Source organism: Equus asinus, chromosome 16, assembly GCF_041296235.1.
Source record: "Equus asinus isolate D_3611 breed Donkey chromosome 16, EquAss-T2T_v2, whole genome shotgun sequence".
NCBI classification, from domain to species: Eukaryota; Metazoa; Chordata; class Mammalia; order Perissodactyla; family Equidae; genus Equus; species Equus asinus.
In genome coordinates this window covers 2,960,753-2,977,935 of record NC_091805.1, presented here as the reverse complement: position 1 = coordinate 2,977,935, position 17,183 = coordinate 2,960,753, and the positions used below count along the sequence as shown (strand labels likewise).

Genomic DNA, 17,183 nt, shown 5'->3' with positions numbered 1-17,183 from the left:
AGATGAGTTTTATGTTTTAGTATGTGCGTGAGGAAGATTGGCCCTAGCTAACATTTGTTGCCAATATTCCTTTTTTTGCTTGAGGAAGATTGTCGCTGAGCTAACATCTGTGCCAAACTTCCTTCACTTTGTATGTGGGATGCCACTGCAGCCTGGCTTGATGAGCGGTGTGTAGGTCTGTGCCCGGGATCCAAATCTGTGACCCCAGGCCACCAAAGCAGAGCGAGGGAACGTAACCACTATGCCACCAGGCCAGCCCCGAGGTTTGTCTTTTCAAAAGCTCACACTGGCTGTTGTAAGACTGGAGTGGAGGAGGCAGGAGTGGAAGCAGAAATGACTTCAGATTCTGGGCAAACTGACACATCTCCCAGCTACCTTGAAATCACCTAGAAATGCTCCATAAACCATAGCAGAGATCCTTCTAAATGCACAGTAGGACTTGCAAGAAAGTAGGAGAAATGCTCCTGGGGCAGACGAGGAGGACGCTGACAGACAGAGGGTTCAGCGAGTGGCTGCAGCTGTGGCTCCCTTGGGACATTCTTCCGGTCCTGGGTAACCAAGAGGCTTGGGTTTTACAGCGCCTGGGGAAAGGAGAGCAGGTCTCAGGCCTGGATGAGATGGGCCTTGATCTTAGAATCTTCCTCCTCTACCCTCACCCGCATAACGCTGGGCACCCCAGTGCAGGTGAAATAGTGGACCAGAAGAAAGGCCCCCGTCGCCATGGAGAGACACGAAGGAAGCGTTTGTGTCTTGGCCTGGGCTCCGGGTAGAAAAGAGCCATCCCCTTCGAGAATTCGTAAACCTGAGTCTCCTCCTGGGGTCCCACTTGCATGGTCCTGAAATCTTCAACTATAAAAGGGTTCCAGACTAGTCATACCCCTGGGGTACCAGGGGCAAACAAGCACGACACCTCTCTGGCGACCCTCAGTCCAGGATGCACCCAGAGGAGAGTCCCACCAGGCATCTGCTCACATCCCCACGCTGAGGTTTTCAGCTACCTCTTTCCCCCTGTGGTGGCCACATGGACCTGTGACTGGCCATTGGGGCATTCCTGACTCCCTCTCAACCTGTTTCTCACCTTTCTAGTTCTGTCCTCGTGAGTCCTCTTCCTGTGCGTGGCCTGAGCTGAGCCCGCTGTGGCCATGATATTTGCCTCATTTCCCTGGCGTGGAACTGCTGCCTCCCTCTCAACCTATGTGTTTCCTTCAGTTGTGAGGCCCCCGGCTGCCCCCAGTATGAGTTTTCTCTACCTCTTAGGCCCAGCCTGACCTTGGGATCCTGCATCCTCACGTGAACCCATGTGCATGATGTCCCTCTCGCTTTGCCCTGACCCTACACGCTGGACCAAGAGCGAGGGAACGGGGAAAGGAGAAGGCAATCAGGGCAGGCTGGGTCTTCACCCCAGTCTGTGGCAGCTTGTGGAGGTGGCATGGCCTAGCGGGGCCTGGGCTCCTGACACCAGAGCCCCTGGGTCCTCTTGCTGACCAGGCCCGAGTCTGGCCCGGTTAAGACGTGGGTGGGAAGCCTCTCCTGACCCCGCCCCCTGCAGGGGCAGTGCAGTCTCTGACGGCGCTCCAGGGGCCCGGCCTGAGGTGGTGAGGCTGGCAACAAGGAATGCTGGCACGGAGTGCGGATCCAGTAACTATCCGACACAGGAAAACAGAGGCGACACGGCAGTCTCTGTGAGGAAAGAAAAGCCACAAGCAGCTGGGAACACTAAAGGAGTCGCTGGCAGCCGGGCCCTGCCCTGGTGCAGAGAGGAAGGCCTGCCAGCTTTCCCGAGAGACAAGGCAGGGCCCAGCTGGCCGTTGCCAGGGCAGGATGCTTCAGCTGCGCCCCGACAGACCAGGGCCACCCTTCCCAGCAACCCCTCCGGGTGTCGAGGGGGTGACTGTGAGCCCACAAACTCACACATGGAGATGTGCTTTGCGAATGGTAGAGGATGGAAAGGTTGGCTCAGGCTGCGGGCTGTGCAATCTACACAGGTGCCTTCACCCCCCCCCCCCCCCCCCCGTTCCCACAGCTCTCCGTGCACACATACCTCCAGCCCAGTGCCTGCCGCAGGGAACTGCCACTGTCAGCTTAATCACCTTTTTCTTGACTAGCGCATGGCCTCCAAGGTGGTGCAGTGGTTGCCAAACAGTATGGCTCAGTGAGCAGCTGCAGAAGCATCAGAGACCCATTTTTCTGTTGCAGACACAAGAGGCTGGACCGTGCCTCTAAAGGACTTTGCTTTGCATACAATTTAGAAGTGCAGGTTCAGAGACCAGGGACAGGAGTTCGAGTCTGGCTCTGCCACCCACTATCCAGGAACGCCCAGCAAGTTATGTAACCCTGTCTTTCCCATCTGTACAGTGGGCACATTACAGCACCCAGCTCCTGAGGGCATGACGAGAGGAAGCGAGGTCACTTTTGCAAAGCACTCACACCATGCCAGGCCCATCGTCAGTGCTCAGCAAAACATCAGACCCTGACTTTGTTCAGTGTCTACATGCATTGGTGCATTGTGCAGCTCATTTAACAAGCACGGTGGATCCAGAGCACTGTGAAGACAGAAATGGACAGAGCAGTCTTCACGCTGGGGGAGCACATAGTCCAGGGGCACTGGCTTTGTGTTAAATAAAAGCTCTGCAGACACAAAGGCCACCTATCGTACAATTCCACCTACAGAAAACGTCCAGATCAGACAAAGCCACAGACAGAAAGTGGATTTGAGGTTGCCAGGGGCTGGGGGCACGGAACAGGGAGTGCCTGTAATGCGTTCCAGGTTTTCTTAAGGGCAAAAAAGATGTTCTAGAATTGGATAGTGGCGATGGTTGCACAACCTGCACAACCTTGTGAGTACGCGAGAAACCAATGACTGGTACACTTTACAAGGGTGAATCTCACGGTATGTGAGTTATGACTCAATTTCCTTTAAAAGGGGCTCCAGAGTCTGCCTGCCTGCCATTTACATCTACCAGACCTTGGGCAAGCTACACCACCTCTCTGGGCCTCGGTTTTCTCATCAGTAAAATGGGAATAATAATAATCATTCATGGGACACGGAGGAAACAGCTCCTTCACCTGCTGACCTTACGGGGTGACTGTGATCTGTGCCATCACAGAAAGATTCCAAATCGCCGGGTGGGAAGGACAAGAGTAAGATCCATTAAAAAAAAACCTACAATCTTTTATAAACACACCACCTGGGTTTTGTCACATCCCACTTCCCACGATCCTAAATTCCATAACTTCAGCTCTCACTTCCACAAGAAAGCCAGCAAGGCCAGGACTCCATGATCTGGAAGAGCTTACTCTGAAGTTAAATTCCTCAGAAGGAGGAAAGACTCTGGGCTTTAAAATAGAATCTCTTCTTGAACTAACAGCAACCTGCATTAATATTTCAACATATATAATTTCCAACCGTGTTGAATCCATTTTCCTCCACCTTCTCTAGGACAGCACCTGGCACAGGCAAGCACACATTGTTAGCTCTGTCACACTGCAGGAAGCTCTCTGTCAAAGGTCTGGACACGTGGCATATGAGGAAAAAGGTGAGAGAGAGGAAGACCAACTGATGGTGGGACGGAGCCGTCGTCAGAAGCGCGTCCTCTACATCCACTCATCGGTGCATCGCAGTGACGGAGACGAAATTTCAGAGGCAGTGAACGGGAGCCAGGACTTGACTTTCTGGGTCTCTGAGACCCGTCACTTATCACCACTGTGACCTTGAGCAAGTTTCCTAGACTCTCTGTGCCTCTGCTTTTCATCTAGAAAGTGGGAATAAAAATCATACTGCCTCTATTGTTGTGAGCATTGAAATGTGTAATGTAAAGTGTCCAATTAAAAAAAAATCCTGGCAGCCTAGTGGAATGAGAGTCAGAGCCAGAATGAAGTTGCTTTAACATAATCAAGGTGAATTTTTCTTGCTCATCTGGGTTTATGGGCTCAGGACACAGCTACTGAGCCCCTGCTGCGGGCCAGGCACTGAACTAGGCCCTGGGAATACAGCGTAAGTCATTGTTTTCCTCCTCCAGAGACCACTGTAAGGAGGTATGCAGTGGCATGCTCATCCAGAGGGGACAGTCTCCTCCTGGGAGATGGATGAAGCAAATCTCTTCTTGTCTTACCTCAGATTCCCCAGGGCGAGCCTGATTGTTCTAGCTCATCTTTTTGAACCAAGCCATAAGTCACAGGTTAAAGGTTGTTGACTAGCCAGTGGATTGGCTGCCCTTGAGTCTGGTGCTCACCCTGGTCCAGCCGGCTGTGGCCAGGAAATGCCATGGGGGTTCAAAGCATGGCCATACCCCCTACCCCTTCAGAAGCCAGTTTCCCTAAGGAGGAATTGGGCAGAGCAGACAACACGACATTGGTCCAGCACAGAAACCTTTCCAACAGATGTAACAGCGTGTGTGACGTCAGGCGAACGTGGAAAAGCATAAGCAATTGGGGGACTGGCAGGTGAGGAGGGTGGAGGACGAAGTTGGACTGTGATTGGAGACAAACCTGGAGAGGAGGCTGGCAGGGCCAGCGGGGGTGAGCATGTTCCCTGGCCCTGGAAGCCAGGACATCCTTCATTGCCTGGCAGGATGATGGTGGTGGGAGCCAGCATCCCACAGATGCTCACTGTGGCCACTCTCGTCAGCGATGCTCGGCATGGAGTGGGAATCACCAGTCAGAAGTCCCCTTCCCATCTACCCCCCCAACCCCACTCCCAAAAAAAGACATTTTGAAGGTCATCCTTCGTTCTCTGCAAATTGCTATATGACAGAAAAGAAAATCTGCCTTGAGCGTGGAGAAGGGAACAGAAACATGAACTCAGGGGTCCTGGGAAGAACATCCTTAGGACGCCACACACTTCCCAGCAGAACGACCAGGACCCCCTGGGTTCAGGGAGACGGTGCAGAGGGGGCCAGACCCCCAAACCTTCCCCCTGCCATAGATCAGCCACACTGCGATGGTTACCACCGGATGACACTTGGGACCCCTGAACTTACCTTCAATTTTAAACCAGCCTTGACCTCTCCCCAGATGTCAGTGTAGATACATCCCCCTATCGGCACCACCCATCAGTCAAAAACATATCATTGAGTTATACACCAAATTTATGATCAGTTCATCTTGATAAAATCATTTTAAAAGATTAGACCTGAATAAAATTTTATTTCCCAAAGGAAGTAACTCAGGCCTTGGTTCTAGTTCTAGATTTTACTTTGTTTTTATAGTCTGATCGACTCGGGTCTGAATCTCAGTTCCACCACTTGCTTATTTCAAACTTGGGCAAATTACCTCATCTCTTACAGCCTCCCTTTCCTCATCTGTAAGATGGAGATAATAACACCCATTTTCGGGTTGTGATAAGGATTAAACGATACGGTGCATGTTAAGTGATTAGATGGTATCTGGTCCCCGACAGGTGATCAATATATATTATTATTAGTGACTTGTATGGTTTGGGGCAAATAATCTGATTGCTAAATGTCATGTTTACTGCAAATCTACCTATTTCACAGCACGGTGGTGAAGATTAAATGAAAGGATGCAAGTTGAAGTGCTTTGCAACGTGCTGTACAAGGCTTTTAGGAATCATGAAGTCAGACGTGAAGGATTGTGACAGCCGGGGCTGCAAAGTGCAGATGAAAGAGCCAAGTGGACAAAAAAGCTGGGCCGTGACCTGAAAACAGCAAGGTCAACCTCTAAGTCACTTCTAAGTTCAAAAATACCAGTAAAGTTATTTTATTGATATGTGTCGTACTATTTCTGAAATCAATTGATTTCTTTCATCTAACAGTAGCCGTTCATTTTGTCCACATTGGGCACATAATTTTCATCAATTTACAGATCGACTGGTCTATTTTCAGATAGGCTTTTACACCCTACGTGAAACGTCAGTTAATCGTTTGTAAAAGTAAGAAAGTAGGACTATTTCTCAGAAGTAGCAGAGAAGTTTTCATTCACGTCCCCACCACAACTGATTGATGGTTCTGCCTAGCATACTGTAGTGAGGTGTCGGGAGCCCTGTCTGGGCCTCGTAGAAACAGTGCTGCCATTGATTAGTGATGTCTGTCATGGGCGTGGAACGTGAAATGACAGCACATGCCTATGCTTAGATAATTGATAAATGGATGCTTTTGCTGTAAATAATTTCTAAATTAAATGAATTCTCATGCCCACATAATTCGGAATGCTACGTTTACTGCGGGGAAAATACTGCTTTAAGAATGGTGACAGACTGTATTTTCCAAAGATGGCCACAGGAACTCCCATCTCATGTGCTCTTCTGCAATGTGACCTTGCCACTCCCCAAGAAGAGGGACAGTTAATTCTCCTCCCCTTGAATCTGGGCTGGCCTGAGCGAGTCGCTCATAACCAACTAGACACAGCGGAAGCGATGCTGTGTGACTTCTGAAGCCACATAGGAAAGGAAAATGCAGCTCCCGCCTGGCTCTCTCGGCACACTGGCTCTTGGAAAGCTCCCTGCTAGAAGCCAGCACCGGCCGTGAGAAACTCAGGCTGCCTGGAGGGGTCCTGGGCTGGCGACAGGCCCAGCTGAACCCAGCCTTGGGGTCTGGGAGCCTCCAGATGGTTCCAGCCCCGAGGCATCTGAGTCTCCCGCAGCTGGTCCAGTCTTCCCAGGTGAGGGCCGGACGCTGTGGAGCAGACACGAGCTATGCCCGCCCGGCCCTGGCTGTTTCCTGACCCACAGATCAAACCAGAAAAAGAACACCAAACACCACGGGGTGGGGGAGGCAGTGGGTTTGCCTTCTCTTTCACCATGACTGGGGGACACCATGCGGGCTACATAAACTCTCAGAGTTTCCTTTTCCTGGGATGATAATAACCCTCCTATCACAGTGCAAAAATGAAGTCAGAGACCAGTGGGGACAGAGCTTTCACAAAACAGCGCTGCCCTGACAGGCCAGTCGACGGCTCCTCTAAGCAGCCTGCCTGTCAACTGCAGAGCAGCGCCGAGAACCAAGAACGCTTTCTGGAAAACAGGTGTTAGCCCACGCCCACACCCCCAGCTCCACAGACCCAGGAGAGCTTCCACACCGGGCGAAACCACACCAGGCCCTCAAAAGGCCCACGGGACCAGCGGCAGACAGGAGGCATGCTCTGGTGGCGGAGACACTACCCGCTCCCACAACAGGAGCCAGAGGAGCCTCGGGCCTTCCAGAACCGGTGTGTGCCGGCGGGTGGGGCCCGGCTGCCTGCCCCGCCAGGCGCCTGCGTCCGCTCTGAGGGCCTCCGAGGGGCTCCGGGTGGGGGCCCGGCTTTGCAGACTCTATTCCGCCAAGGGGAGTAGGTCCTCTCCGTATTCAGCCTAATTTGGTAGAACCCTTCCCCACGACACCCCAACTAACTTTTGTCGTAACGGGAGGTAAAATATGTCTTAATGTTAAAACTAAGTTTTATTCAAAGTGACCGTGGCCCACATCACCCGCGTGCGGCCAGTGTCCACCCTGCCCCTCTCCTGGGTGTTTTGTCGCCCTCGGCCTGTAAAGCCTCATGAAAGAGCTCCTGGTCAGGCCTTCAGGGAGGGGACAGGTGTCACCTGTAACAGGAAGACAGTCATCCCTCGTAGTCAGGATGGGGGGGGTCGGTCACAGCATCAGGACGCTGCTGCCGTCCCACTAGCAGATCCACTCCCTCTTCCCAAGGGCTGTTTACTGAACTTCCACCCCGAGCCGGGCCGGGCCAGACCCTGGGCACACGCTGCTGAAGGTGGCCGGCCCTGGGTCCCGGGGTCCAGGCAGAGGAGGCCTGGAAGGGGATCAGGCTGGGGACACAGTCGGGGTGCGAGTCAGGAAGACGCACTGTGTGAGGACCAGAAAAAGCCCCGGACAACCCACTGGAGGCTCCGGAACAGCCTCTTGGAGGAAACGGTGTTTGCATTGAGCCCTGGGGGGCCAGGAGGAGGGGCGAGGTGATGGGGCAGACAGAGGAGCAGGACGCAGGCCCTGAGACGGAGAGCACGGGGTTGGCAGAGCTGCAGGCGGTTCCGAACGGCTGCGGCATTGAGCGGGAGGCAGAAGCAGAGGGAGAGGGCAGGCAGGCTGCAGGCCTGTGGGCGACACAGAGCACCTGAAAGAGCACTTGGCCAGTGATGTGGAGAACAGATCAGAGGGAACCAGCACGAGGGCCACGGTGAGGCCACTGCTGACCCAGGCGAAACACAGGGACTCCGTGTGTGACAGCTGCTACGACTCAGATGGCACCCCTTCTGCTGGGAGCTCAGAACATGAGAACACGAGGGGTGTGTCTTACACGTGCTAATACATTTCTGGAGGATTCTTACACAGAAAGGCCAATTTCTGCCTAATGAGTGAACAAGAAATACAGCGTGGATGAACTCTGGGGCAGAGGAGGCAGAGGGGCCCACCCCGAGGCCCGGCCTCCCCAGCATGGCAGTGAGCTCGGTCTGTGCTGTCATGCTGTGGCAGGCAGGGCCCATCCGTGGAAGCCTGGCCATTTTCTGGGCCTGGGGAACTTCCCTAAACAGGAAACTGCTTCTCCCAAATGAGAGCTGAATGTCAAGAGGGAGGGAAAAAGCGAAATTTCAGAGTTGGGCCCCAAATAATTCCAACCCAATTTTCTCACTGTAATTCTCACCACGCCCAAAGAAAACAGGCCTCACTTACAGACCACATCAATCCTGGGAGGCGGGAGGCCTGGCTGCGTGTCGCTGGCCGGCCTCTCGGGGGTCTGTCTCCCGCACTCCTGGGGTCTCTCTGGCAGCCACAGAGGGAGGAAGCTGGCCCTTACCCCGGCCCACCCCCACTGCTCACGGCCTCAGCTGCCTTCCTTGTCTTCCCGAGCCTCTAGCTCCACCTGTAGCCCAGTGGGGTCAGAGGAAGCTGCTGGATTATGACGAGGGACGAGGAGGAAATTTCTGAAGTCATTCCAGGGGCCACAGACCCGCGAGTGTCTGCTGTTCCACAGGTGGGGGGGGGCGCAGTAAAGGGTCATGAAAAGCGAGTGAGATTCAGGGTCAAAATGCCACTTCCACCACATGGCAGCTGGGAACCTGGGGCAAATGACTGCAGTTTCCGTTGGGTTTCAGCTGCCTCCACTTTAAATGGGTGCTATAATGTTCTGCTTTTGGGAAGCAGCCAGAAACACCTGAAATAGAACAGGTGCTGGGAAAATCCGGATCCTGACAGCAGGTTTGCCCACACAACTCACAAGGCGTAAATCCCACACAGGCCTCCATCAGTGGGGACCCATCCCCTGCTGGTCCATTCCTTCCCACGGCATCTCACGCCCAACGTGGGTCAACAGTGCTTCCTGGCTGACCGAGACCTGGGAGAGCAAGATTCCTGGGGTGGCAGCGGGGAGAGTCTCTGGCAGCCCAGGCACACAGGGTAGCCCTTAAGTACCATGACACAAGGGGTCTGCACACCCTTCTCCACCTGCTGGCAGTGGCCAGGCAGCAGAAGAGGTGATACAACGTACTGGAAAACCGTGCAGGCTGGAGCTGCTCACCCGGGTGCGTGTCACACTCTCCAGGGCCGTGACCAAGGTGACTAAGTGGACCTCATGTGTATAATGGGGGTATTCAGACAGCCTACCTCACAGAGCTCTTGGGAGCGTTAAAGAGCATAACCAAAGCACTTGGGACACAGCCTGGCGTGGGGTCAATGTTCGGTGAGCACTCATTGCCCTCCCATCACTGCTGAAGCTCGGCTGTGTCTGCGGGCCCAGATCCCTCGTTAAATGGCAATATCGGAAGGCTCACCCCAGATAAAGATCCTGTGTCCTGGAATGGACACTCCACTCTTGGCGGGAGGGCGCAGAGTGGGGCTGCCTCCCCGGAACAGCCCATGGGACCAGTGACTGTGTGGAAGTGCCTCGCAAACCAGGAAATGCATTACAAACACTAGTGTTCCGGTTCTTGTTTTTCTTATACTTTAAAGTCTAAGCAATATTGTAAACATAATCCTAGTTTCCACTTATTTGACAACCTATCGTGGACGAGACACAGTGCCCACTGCTTCTGACAGAGCCACTCAATGTTCTCAACAACCCTACAAAGTTCGAACTATTTTCATCCCCATTTTAGAGATAAGGAGAATGGTATTCAAAGGCCACCCAAGATCTCAAGTGGGATTCAAATGCAGGCTGGCTGGCTCCCAAGACTACACTTAAACTATACTTGTTGATCGAATATAAATGTTCTAAGATGACTAGGATGCCAGTGGGCTCAAGGTTTCCAGCCGAAAGCCTTACCTAATCCACAGGGCAGTGCCTGGCTATTAAGATCGCCTGAAAAGCATGTTCCTTTCGCTCATTCCAGGTTAACCACCCCAAGCTTAACTCACTCCCCTGAAGGATGCAGGGCTCAGCTGACCCTGCTAAGCTCTGAAACGACAGCTCCTAGTCTAAGGATTTTCAACCTAGCACAGACAACATTTTGTTTTCTTGCTAGGACATCAAAACAACATACAGTACCCTCCTCCCCTCCAAAAAAGAAAATCTGTTTTCTTCCTGAAATCAAAACAGCATTTTGTAGATAAGAAAAAAAGACATCAACAAATCTCAGCTTATTTTGCTTTAATATCCCGAAAACATTTGTGTGAATGCGACTATGTTGCAAAACAAGGCGGAAGTCCGCAGGCGAGTACGTCTCCCTCCAAGGAAAAAACTGATGGGAGAGAAGGCACCAGAAATGGCATTTTGCTGGATCCACGTCAGCAGTAAATGGGAGAAAGGGTTCGCCAAGGAGGAAGGAACCTGTGTCAGCATTTCACACTAAGGATGAAAAACGGCTTCACTAGCTGATGCTCAAGCTCCATCTTCCATTGTAGTGTAAACAGACCCGGTGCTAAGGAGACAAGTCCCCACACAGCACAGTGCAACAGGCACGAAAGGGACTGACGTTAGCCTCAGCCCTGGGTCCTCTCCCCTCCTTTCCACATGGCTCCCAGGGGCTTCTCACTCTGCAGCACCTCAAAAATGTGCCATTCCTCATCAACCGGTCAGTGGGAAACCGAGTCCTAAAAACCCTGGGTGCATACAGCTTGCCTCTGTGCATGTTCTTCCATCAGCTAGGTGGAGGTGCTGGGTGGAGGGACGTACTGCGTCTGGCCTGTTGTCTTAGGTGATGACAGTGGGTGCGGTGCGCCCTGTCCTCTCCTGGAGCTTCGACACCTTCAGCGCAATGGAAATAAGGGGGGCCAGCATGACCTAAGGGAGACACAAAGAGAAGGAGTTTCCCATCGCTTTCCCCAGACACTGATCAGCAGCTCCAGCCTCGGAGCGCCAGACCCTGGCGTCGGATGCCTGCTCCGACTTCCCGAAGGGCCCTCGAACTCTTCACACCAAAAAACCATGACACGTGCTTTCCCCCAGAAACCGAGCTCCAGCATGCCCTATTTCAGGGAATCGGTGACATTGTGGCCTGTCAGGTAAAGCAGCTGAACAGCTGAGACTCCTGACACCGTCTTCTCCCGCGTTCCCCTCGTCCCATCCATCAGCGAGCCTAGGTGACTTGTCTCTCCTAACCCTCTCTCAGAGCCACCCGGTTCTCTTGAGCCTAGCACCACAGCTCTCGCTAAACCGGCCTCTCTCTCTTACCTGGAACACCGGTGCCTCCACATCCGCTTCTGCCTCCTCCAGTTCGTTTCCCACACTGCACCCGAGATCATCTTTTCAAAACGCAACCACACCCCCTCCCATCTACCTCTCACTTAAGGGGGAAAAAATGAACTCTGCTCTTGCTTAAATAAATATTTTTTAATATTTAAAAAGAAGTGAAAACTACTCATCTGGTTGCACTGCCCATTTTACAGAAGAGGAAACTGATACCCAGAGGCGAGCTGACCAAGTGACTCCAGGGCGGGGCCAAGAGCAGCACAGCCCCCACCGCCCTGTCGCTGTCCCTCACCCACGTCTCCGCCGACTCATCGCCCCCGGGGGAGGGCTGGAGACCCAACCCACATGCTGACCCCACCACCTGCCATTCCCCTGGCACCCCGACAGTCCTGCAAAGTCCGAGGCTGAGGACAGCCGCTCTGGAGGAGGGGACGGCATCTCCTAGCTGGAATGGTGGCACCTGGGCGCTGTGGGCACCTGCACCCTTCAGCGCCCTCCCATCTCCTGAGGACTAGGGCTCAGAAGAAACTTATCTTTCATCCGTTCTTTGTGTCTACCAAGTGCCAGGCGTTAGGACAGAGAAACCCAATGTCCTTCCTCTTCTCCGCTCGCTCTGTTATCCCGCCGGCCTACCATGCAGACACTGCTGCCTTTGGTCAAGTTTTAGGGGTGCCTATAACATAACAGCGGTCTGGCGATGACTGAAGCTGGAGCGTGGCCACTGGAAAACTGTCCAAGTGGAGCATTCTCTCACCTCCCTCTTCTGGTAACGAAAACAACTACAAGAGCCACTCTTTCTCCAAAGCTGATCCTCTACGCCAGGCACAGTGTGGAGAATTTTGCATCCACTGTCTCCTTAAATCCCCATAACAGCTCTGTGAGGGAGGTGGCATTCTGCCATTTTACAGACGAGGAAACCAAGCTGTTAAGTGGCAGAAACCGAATTTAAAACAAGATGTCTCCAACTCCAAAATGTATGCTCAAAACCACTACGCCAGGGGCTTCCAAGTGAGTTTCACAGGTTTTAATTAGGTGTTAGAAGGAAAAAGGCTTTGTGGAAAAGTGAGCCTGGCGAGTGCTATTCAAACAGGCGTCGTTACTGCAAGTCTCCGCAGAGCCTGTGAGGTGCAGCGTGTGCGGTGAATTGCCAAGAGGGGCTAAGGCAGCACAACGCTCCCCACACGGCTCTGCCCCGGAGCTCTGGTTGGGCAGCACCTGCCAAGACAAGTGCTGTGAGGAAGGCACACGGGGGAGCCCTCCCCTGGGTGTCACTGCCTCCCCTTACCCCCTCCATTTGGGTGGCAGTCCTCCGAGCTCTCCGTCCCACCCCTGGCCCCCTGGTCCCTCCTCATCTGACACACTTCTGGAGAATCTTTGGGTGGGGCTGGGGACCCAAACCACAAGGCTGCCGGCCCGCAGACCTTTCCATAAAGGTATTTCTTGCAGGGCCGTGAAACTGTCTCTCCCCACCCCAAGTCTAGAACCAGCTTGTGTTCTGCAGGGCAGGTGGTCAGACAAGCAAAGTGGCAAGTGATCAGTGACAGACAGAACATCAGACAGGCGGGTGATAAGAAGGTTAGTTATCCCGAATCTGGTGTGTGAACTTGCCAGGTGTGTGAACTTACTAACAGCTGCTTTGCCTGCCTGTGCCTCGGTATCCCCATCTGTAGCAGGGACAACAATGGAGTCCACCACATTTGAGAATGAATGACCCATGTAATGGGTTTAGAACAAGCTTGGCAAATAGAAAGTGCTCAGACCATTGTTAGCTATTACTGTTGTCAGGAAAACTGGCAGAGACACGGGGAAAAGCAAGCACTCCTATGCGATCATTTAAGTGATGGCTGTGACAACACAGGCTCGGGGGAACCACTGTCGTCCTCCAACAGGAAGAAGCAGTCGGGCACAGGGCTGGGCGTTACCTGGGGGTCCTGATAGATCTTGGCGAGGTCCTTCTCATAGCTGTCGATGTACAGGCGGATGGTGGCCCCGGCGCTCCCAGTGCCGCTCAGTCGAAAGATGATGCGAGAACCATCTGCAAAAATGAGCCGCAAGCCCTGGAAAAGAGAAGCAGAGACCGTTTCGCCACATGCTGGAAGGGAGACTGAAGGCTGGAACATGACAAGGGTCCACTTGGGGACCTAACCTCATCCATACTTGATCAATCGGAGGATTAGATCCTTGATAAAATGGCAGCAGTCGAGGCCCATGAATCTCCCCTCGGTCAACCTGTCACTGCATCCAGTCAACAGGGGCTGGGCGCACGGGGAGACGCATCCGCAGGGTCAGGTGGGGAACCCGATCCCAGGGAGGCTGGAGGACACGAGGCCTGCCCCCCCCGACTTCCCTGTGATTTATGGATTAACCATTCCAGTCTGAAGCTTAATAAATACATAAATAAATAAGTAAACCACTAGGTGTAGAAATTTGATCCCCAGATCAGGAGGGAAACACGGGGTGAATGGGCTGAGACCAGAGCAGAAGAGGCTTCAGGCAGATGAGAGGAAGAACTCTTCACCAACACGGACAGAGAGCCTCAGAAAGAGAGCAGGCCATATGCCCCAAACGGAAGAGGCTGTCCCCAACCTGTCAAGTGGGACCCAGGGGTCAGTCTCCCGCCGATGCCTGGGGCCTCCAAGCGGGGTCCACGTGGGGCACTGCCAAGCCCAGCCCCTCGCTGCAGCCCTCTCCGTTCCCTCCCTGGCAGCCTCTCTCGTCCTCAGTCATAATCTGGCTTCAGGGGGCTTCAGGTTGGGGACTCAGGTGGAGATTCTGCGGCCTGCGGTAGGAAGGCTGGGCGAGATGGACCCCTCGGTCTTAAGGAGTCTGTCAATTCCTCAGTAAAATGAAGAACTTTGCGCAAAGCCAAGGACCAGCCAGAAGGGAAGACACTGTTGCTCCTCTGCTAGTCGTCACCAAACCCACCCAGCGAGGGGCTGTGCCGTCCCGCAGGGAAGACAGCGGGTGAAATCAGACTCATTCCCGCGTCAGTCACCACGGGGAGACACAGTTCACCCCCTTTACTGTTTCCTGCTTTCTGGAAGTGTTCCTGGGTTGGTCTCCTTCTCCCACAGCTTCAACTTGAAGTGTCTCAATTCCTCCCACCTGACTGTGGATGCCACGTCCGCCGCCAAAGATGTCCCCTCCTCCCTGGGCTCCCAGCTAAGCGCTCAGACTTGCTGACTAGAGCTTGAGCTGTGGGCTTCCTCCTCCCGGAGCGCAGAGGGCGGCGCCCACTCAGCTCAGGCGGACACTTGGCCCGGCAGCTGTCCCCCGCCCCCTCCCCCCTCACAGATGCTCTCCCTGAAGGATTGACCACCACCCTGCCTTCCCCGGGGCCCCTCCCTCCCTCCTCTTTTCCCCACGCACCCCGCCTCCATCCCAGGCCTCTCCCCTTCTGATTTTCTCAGACATAATCTATAGCCATGCATCTGGACCCAAAGTTCTCACAGGCGGTGAAAAGGCATAAGAAGAGCCACTGTGCCCGGACTTTGAGGAAGGCAGACCCCAGGCACTGACGGTCGCTGTGGCCATGCTCCATCCACCCGTTGGCTACCTGCTCTCCAGAGACTTTAACCAAATCCCGCAGCCCCTCTCCTCCGAAGCCTGTGGGATGCCCTGAGAAGGACCGGGCCAAAAATCTGGGTCTATCAGGACAAAGAGCGGACAGCTGCTGCAGACCTCCACCTCCGTCCTCATTCTCTCTGTTTCTAAATCATTAGCGACAAGGCATTCTGTGACAACGGAACCAGAGGAGCAAGGAGCCTGGGCCCTGGGTGCTGTGCAGAGCCTGGAGGGCTGGCCCAGCCTGCAGCCATGGCACCACTGAGGGAACCCGCCAGCGTGGTCGCCAGCCAGACAGGGCCCACACTCTCGGCTGTGCTGTCCTCCCCACACTGCCGTGTTAGGGCCGGCTGAAGGTCACGCCCTGCACATAGCACAGTTAACGTTTCTGTGAATGGCTTGTTTATTTTTTCTTCTTTTTTAGAAATTAGAACACATCACAGAAACGTCTCTGATAATGGCAGTCTCACGCTGGCATTCTGCTACAATCCCGAGAGAAAAGAGCGGAGCTGGTATCGAAGCCAGCAGATCTCTCCGTTGTTTAGATTCTGGGGCTCCTCTCTGCACACACTCAACACAGATCTCACATATAATTGTGGAGGGTGTGAACATCCCCCTGGAGTCTGGGCTAAGAATCCCAGAACGAGGGCATCGGGGAGTGCACAGAACCGGGGCAGAAACCTTCCCCACGCCGACACTGCGAGGCAGGGGGCACTCAGCAGAAAGCCAGTTGAGAGCAGCTACCCTAGAGAAGCAGGACGGCGGAGGAGACACGGCCAAGGGGCCTTTTTCCTTTTTCTCTTGAGATCTCAGAGATGAAGCTCTGAGGCCTCTCTCCCCCCGACACACATAAATCTGCTCCTACCTGGTTTCTCGAAATGCTTCCGTCCACTGGGTCACTGTACTCAAAGTTATCAATCTTCTCCACGGTGTAAACTTTGTCACCCTCTGAGAACTGCTTCCCCACGAAGGAGCGATCAGTTATCAGGGCCTCCAAGTCCTTCATCATCTTGTTGGCGCCCTCAGCTGCCACCTCCTCGTAGTCGTACCTGGAAGGAGTCACGGGAAGGAGTCACTTCAGATCCCGCCCGGGGTGCCAGCACCGTCTTCATCGTTGTCTGCCGCCCCTCCCCAACCACCTGACTTCAGAAGCTGGTAACAGACGGGCTTGTCTGTCCCTGGGGCTGGAGCAGGCCAGGGATGAAAGGAAGGGTTTGGAGGGAGGGCTCAGGAGCTTCCGAAAAAGCAGAAAACTCCCATCTTGGCTCTTCTACAGAATAAAGCTCTTAGAAGCTTCAAAGGCTTTCGGGAGACACTATCTAACATTTAATCGCCACATCGTGAGGAGAGAGAATTAAAAGCAGGGTTATCTCTAGAGAACCCCGCATAAGGGAGCGCGGGACTGGGCACGTCTCTGCCACATCTGGAGCTTCTCTGGGATAAGTGTGGGCCTGCTCTCCCTCTGGGACCTGCCTGAGGCTGCTGAGATGCTGGCCAAGGAGAGTTCCAGCCCCCACAGGAGCTTCCTAAAGTAAGGCCAAGTTCTCAGTGACCAGATGAAGGAGCCCAACCTAACTCTTCACTTCTGAACCGCCTCCCTCCTTTCAGCAAGACTGGATCTGGCCCAAAGTGCTCAGGGTCCCCCTGACAGACACGGCCTGGTGTGGATGCAAAAGGGCCGAGGAAAAACAAAGCGCGTCGCAGATGAAACTCTATGACTGTTATTCTTCCTCCAAGAATTGTTCTCGACTTCTTTCTTATGAGGTTAAAGACTCTTACAGGTGGCTTTTCTTGACCTAGTGGCACATACTCTCTTGAGAGAGTTATTTTTCAGAGGCTCAAGATAGCAGAGTCTATATTTATTTGCGATAGTGAAACAAATATGATATGTGCAAGATGACACCTCTGAGACATGAGAAATACTGGGGAATTCAGGCCAACCCATTCTGGCTCCAGGATCCTATGAATCAAGGACAAGAGTCCCCTTAATCTGGAAGTCAGCTCTTTCCCCTAGTTAAAACGAGAAACAGCAAGAAATTACA

The 17,183-nt window shown here is 53.6% G+C and overlaps 1 protein-coding gene across 2 annotated transcripts in view; it reads right to left on the bottom strand.

The window, feature by feature from the left end:
- Nucleotides 1–10,521: 10,521 nt before the first annotated feature.
- PGM1 (phosphoglucomutase 1) overlaps nucleotides 10,522–17,183 on the bottom strand; it is a 60,255-nt gene continuing 53,593 nt past the window's right edge. For both annotated transcript variants that reach the window (XM_044749029.2, XM_014855340.3), the window contains exons 9-11: nucleotides 16,007–16,190; nucleotides 13,500–13,634; nucleotides 10,522–11,169 (exon numbers count right to left, since the gene is read on the bottom strand). In XM_044749029.2, coding sequence (XP_044604964.1) covers nucleotides 11,080–11,169; nucleotides 13,500–13,634; nucleotides 16,007–16,190 — 409 coding nt within the window. In that variant the 3' untranslated portion in view covers nucleotides 10,522–11,079. The remainder of the gene's footprint in view (nucleotides 11,170–13,499; nucleotides 13,635–16,006; nucleotides 16,191–17,183) is intronic.